Source organism: Electrophorus electricus, chromosome 14 (assembly GCF_013358815.1).
Source record: "Electrophorus electricus isolate fEleEle1 chromosome 14, fEleEle1.pri, whole genome shotgun sequence".
Classification (NCBI taxonomy): domain Eukaryota; kingdom Metazoa; phylum Chordata; class Actinopteri; order Gymnotiformes; family Gymnotidae; genus Electrophorus; species Electrophorus electricus.
In genome coordinates this window covers 6,451,221-6,457,220 of record NC_049548.1, presented here as the reverse complement: position 1 = coordinate 6,457,220, position 6,000 = coordinate 6,451,221, and the positions used below count along the sequence as shown (strand labels likewise).

The 6,000-nt window shown below is 39.2% G+C and overlaps 1 protein-coding gene across 1 annotated transcript; it reads right to left on the bottom strand.

The window, feature by feature from the left end:
* Window positions 1-1,496: 1,496 nt before the first annotated feature.
* Window positions 1,497-4,674, bottom strand: prph2a (peripherin 2a (retinal degeneration, slow)). The gene is made up of 3 exons (XM_027010459.2): window positions 4,094-4,674; window positions 2,750-2,996; window positions 1,497-1,886 (listed from the first exon to the last, which is right to left on the bottom strand). Exons 1-3 carry the CDS (start codon window positions 4,672-4,674, stop codon window positions 1,677-1,679), a joined length of 1,038 nt encoding a protein of 345 aa, XP_026866260.1. The 3' UTR covers window positions 1,497-1,676.
* Between the last annotated feature and the right edge of the window lie 1,326 nt (window positions 4,675-6,000).

Below are 6,000 nucleotides of genomic sequence, written 5' to 3'. Positions count from 1 at the left end.
TGGATGTCAGTTTTGCAATATTAAATCTATGTTATATATCTCATAACTACTGCGTACTCTACATATTTTGTACCTCAGTGTTAAATTAACATTTTGGACAATACATTGTAATTACTGGATTGTCAAGAATGGACATAAACTGCACTCCTGGACCTTGCACACAATGCACCTTAATGCACTTTGTATATAATAGTATAACTGCATATTACACACAAATAACATAATGGATACTGCATACATGTAACATTGTTTTACCTAATGCATATTGCACACAAATAACATGCTGTTTGCAGCCAAATAACTACTCATTGTACACTATTTTTTTATTATATTGAATGTAAATTGCATGTTCCATGCACACTCATTTTTACTCTTTTTTACACTGCCTGGCCAAAAAAAAAAAAAAAAAGGTCACACACTCTAATATTTCACTGGACCGCCTTTATCTTTGAAATTTATTTTTCCCCAAGATCTTGTATTGATGATGGGAGATTTGGACCACTGCGCAAAGTCTTCTCCAGCACATCCCAAAGATTCTCAATGGGGTTCAGGTCTGGACTCTGTGGTGGCCAATCCATGTGTGAAAATAATATCTCATGCTCCCTGAACCACTCTTTCACAATTTGAGCCCAATGAATCCTGGCATTGTCATCTTGGAATATGCCCATGCCATCAGGGAAGAAAAAATCCATTGATGGAATAACCTGGTCATTCGGTATATTGGGTAGTCAGCTGACTTCATTCTTTGGGCACATAACATTGCTGAACTTAGACCTGATCAACTGTAGCAACCCCAGATCATAGCACTGCCCCCACAGGCTTGTATGGTAGGCACTAGGCATGATGGGTGCATCACTTCAGCCGCCTCTCTTCTTACCCTGACATGCCCACCACTCTGGAACAGGGTAAATCTGGACTCTTCAGACCACATGACCTTCTTCCATTGCTCCAGAGTCCAATCTTTATGCTCCCTAGCAAATTGAAGCCGTCTTTGCCGGTTAGCCTCACTGACAAGTGTTTTTCTTAAGGCTACACAGCTGTTTAGTCCCAATCCCTTGAGTTCCCTTCACACTGTGCATGTGGAAATGCTCTTACTTTCACTATATATAAACATATCCCTGAGTTCTACTGTTGTTTTTCTTCGATTTCATTTCTCCACACGTTTAAGTGATCGCTGGTCACGATCATTCAAGATTTTTTTCATTCTTTCCTCGAAGATGATGTTTCCCCACTGTCCTTCCACTTTTTATTAATGTGTTGGACAGTTCTTAACATGATTTTAGTAGTTTCAGCAATCTCCTTAGATGTTTTCTCTGCTTGATAATAATTTGACCCTTCTGAAACAGATTAACATATTTTCCATGACCACAGGATGTGTCTTTCGACATGGTTGTTTAACAAATGAGAAGCTACTCACTGCATCAGTTAGGGTTAAATCACTTGTTGCCATCTGAAACATGATCACCATGCAGTAATTATCCAATGGGAGGCTCTTACCTATTTGCTTAGTTAAATCCAGATGGTGACCCTTTTTTTGGCCAGGTAGGGTATTTTTAAAAGGTATGCAGGCTAACTCTGCTAATGATGTATAGCTTGAGTGGCGTACCATAGCTTGTCAGTGTAACAGTCATTCACAACTCTCTACCTTTGGCGGAGTTCTGGGGGCTGGGGTATACCTAACTCAATGTGGCAACCGCCTGCTTTTCTGTCCCCACCTCTACCCGATTGCCTTTGCCCATGGCCTTCATTTTGGTTATGACATCAGTGAAGGTCTCTTTTACAGTTTTCTCCAGGATCCAGCCTTCACTTTCACTCTCAGGATCCTCTGGGTTGACCAGTGTGGACAGAGATGTGTTTACATACTGTAGTCCCACCATCACACCAACCTAAGAGTGGAAATAAAGTTAAGCTTTCCTTCATGTAGATGACAGTGACTTTTATATTTACAGTTCATTATACACTAAAGTTTATTATACAGCAATAACAACAAACATATGAACAGGAACTGAAATGAAGCAGAGAGACAATTAAAATTTATGATTATTGTTACATTGATTTTTTTGCCCTGATTCACTGCTTATCACTTTTGAATAACCATGTTAATTTCAAAGAATTCATGTGAATTAAACTAGTGTAAATGGTAAAACATTATATATTCACTAACATCAAGAGAAAAAAGGTTTTTGTCTAATGTGAAACACTGACAGCACCTTAGCACCACCATGCTCATCTATGTTAACACACACCTATATTGTATTACTGAAGTCTAGACAGTAGGCAGATTATGACCAGTTCATCATGCATTGTGCCATTAGCTGACTTCTGTATGGAAAACAGAGCAAACTTCAAACCAAAAAGCATATGCTTTTGAGATGTAAATAAATAGGGCTCACAACAGCATCAGTCTTGACATACCAGGTTTTTAAACATTGTGCATTATCTGCTGTAAGAAAAACACAACTATTAGATAAACTGACCGGAAAGCTAAATCACAGTGTATTTTAAATAATCAGAATTTATCCACTACATAAAGTTACATTTACATTTTCAACATTTGGCAGATGCTCTTATTCAAAAGCACTTACATATTTATCAATATGACAAAATGTGTGCTCCTTGGGAAGTTAAATCTGAGGACTCACTTTGTGCTTTGGATTCTATCTTAAGAGACAGCTGTCACTAAAACAAATTTTCCCCTTTTCATTAGAGAGCTGTTTTAGAAAGCACATGGTACAGCAATAGGATTTACCTGTAGGACAGTAACCAACAGCACCACTACACCAATAGTGTTCATCAGTCCTCCATAGTAGGAAACTAAAGCCTCCCTGCAGCCATGTTTCCAGATGTTCAGTTCCTCTGTGTGATGGTCATAGCTGTAGTGGGCGGAGCTGTTAGTTACTTGGTAGTGGATGCAGGGTCTTGGAGAGCTTGGATTGCAGCAGCTGAAAGGGACCCCATTCACCAAGTACTGTCCATCTACATTACTGTTGATACGGCTACAGACAAGTGAAGAAGAAAAAAACAAATAACAACAAAATAGTCATATTTTCTCATTAAATATATTACCCACCCCAAAACAGGACACCTTATTGACCTTCCTGGACATTTCTGGGCAAATACCAAATGCCATAACAAAACATGATGAGACCAGGAAAACTATGACTCAGTGGCCTTGTCCAGAATCCCATGATTTATCCCCAGCCAATCAACTTAATCTTCAAGTGATTGGCAAGGACATTAAGCTCTAAAGGACACTGAAGTGTAATTTGAGAAGATTAACAGCAAAGTCTAAGATAGCTCACACACGAAACCATTTTCATTGCACACTGTTACCCCAAGATCACCTCACACTGTAAACTCACTACTGAATATGAATGAAAGTTATATTTATATAGCACCTTTCAAAGAACCCAAGGTTGCTTTACAATCAACACACACACATCCAATCACACAGGTGAAAAGTACTTTCAGTCGGAAACCTCGGCCCTCTGAGGGACTGAATCAGGTGCAGGGAGGGGAGAGAGAACAACAACCAGGACAGAACACCATCCGCCACTGGGCATGCAGACACACAATCATTCACACACACTTGGACAACTTTATTAGGGTAGTCAGTTATTATGGTAGTCACTAGGCATTCATACGCGCACATGCACACACACACACAAACAAGGACAGTTTATTAGGATAGCCACTTGACCTAACCTCCATGTTTTTGGACTGTGGGAGGAAACCAGAGACCCCAGAGGAAACCCATGCAGACCCATGGAAACTCCACCCAGACAGGGACTCGAACCAGAGACCTTAGTGCTGAGAGGTGTTAATCACAAATAAAAACTTGCCATATTTATATGCCATATAAAATGCCATATATCTGTGGCTGCATATTATAATATTAAGTAGAGCTACTCTTTGGGTACTAACCAAAATCCATCACTTCCGTGTGACAACAATCAAATAGAACTTTGTACTACAAATAAGAGAAAAAAACATGAATTGTACTATGAATAAGAGAAAAAACTCACATTCAAAACATGATTAGATAAGGTACTAAATCTGTTCCAGGCCCAAATGCTTTATAGAAGACACTTACTCTTTGACTTTTTTTGAGCTGAAGTCCAGGTAACGATTGCTAATCCACTGTATCTCAAACCAGTCTTTGTAGTTCTTGTTGCCACAACAGTGAAACTCCATCTGCATTAGATCCACAGTTCTCTTCATGTAGCAGCGTCCAGGTACATCTGTGTCCTTGTAGTACTTCATGCTATTCTTTAGGCCTTCCGCCAGGATAAACTGCAGAGGAATACGCATGGTGAAGCACAAAAGTGCTGTAAAGAAGAGGAGAGCATTGAAGAGCAAGCAACAGAAGAGGAATGGCTTAAGAACTGCCTTCCACTTGGTGAACTTAGATGAATCCAGAGAGTCATAGCATATCTTGCCACCAAAAGCATTGATGCCACAGGCTGCCAAACCCACACCAATGAGCAGATTAGGTACAAAGTGGCTTTCATTGTTGTCCATGAGCTCACTTCGCTTATGCAGTTCAATTTTGTAAAAAAGGCCCAGACTGAAGACCAGCACTCCAGCCATTATGGACAGCCAGCACATGAGCCATACCATCTGGGCCAGCTTCACCCGTTTTTTCAGGTCAAACTTAACTTTCAAAAGTGCCATCTTTGACCACAGGTTTTATTCAGATACACTGTCTAATGTTTGGTTAACCTGTCACCTTTCAGAATTCAATGACCTCCACCAGCATGTTTTAGATCCAAACTGTTTGCTCTATCTCAGGTGTGTGTCTTCAAGCAGACACTTGTAATCCCTTCCAGTGAATAGAGCATATTAATTATTTTCATGGTCCCCTTTGTGCCCATGATAAAAAGCACATATTTCAGTTGGTGAGAAAGAAACAGATTTCCCTGAGTTTTCCTCCTTTCTCCCTAAATGGATTTGTTTACACAGAAAAAACACAGTGGCATTGTTGGGTCCTGATGCTAATAACAATGCGCCTTTTATCTGTGTAGTGAAGTGGATGGTCAAGAATTCAAAGGATTAAACCCAAAGTTACAATACGTCATCCTAAACCCTACTTATCAGCCTTATCCCGTTTACAGAAATCCTTTGCCAATGGATAAGCCTATGAGTAAGCTGCTGCCATAGGATATGATTGGTTTCATTGGTCATGTGGTCTGGCTAGCAACACCAATGCTCAAGAACCTATGGAAGACTTAAGACACAACATTTCCACTCCAGGGTCTGAGAAACATAACATTGTCCATTGAATAAGAGTGTTGTTTAAACATGGCTTCTAAGTGCTTATGAGAGTAGACATACTGAGTTCTCCAGTTCTTCCCCATACATGACTACCAATAATTTTAAAAACTATCCGGGTGGTTTACTATATGTTTTACTATAATACAGTTTATGTTTACTATAATACAGTCTTCAGAGAACCTAAAGTATCTTACATAAGATGACAATAATGACATAAAAGCTGCTATAATGCTCCTGTAACTCACCTGGTGGAGCAGGCAGGTAGCAACACCACAATTATGGGTTTGATTGCGAGAGAGTATGTATACTGTCATAATTATGGTAATAATAAAGATATTTTTCTAACTTGATGTGTAAATGTGTATCTTATAACAAATATAGCTTATATTGATTTTTCATTTACATAATAAGTGATGCATGTGTTGTACTTTTAAAATGCACCTGTGATTCCATATTCAGTAAGAGTTTGCTTTCCACCATTGTCTATAATATACCAAAAGATAGAGTTTATAATGCCATTTGCCTTTCTCGGCAAAATCTTTGTGCCACAGGACATTTGACATGGTGGAGTTATGAATAAACACTGTTATGCTCCGTTATGCCCAAAACTCTAGCCCACCTCCACTTTTCCTACACTTCCACAATATTTCCCTGTCAAACAGCATTGAAGATGCAGGGTGCACTAGAAAACCATCATCTAATTAGTTCAGTTACTTCAGTTGTACT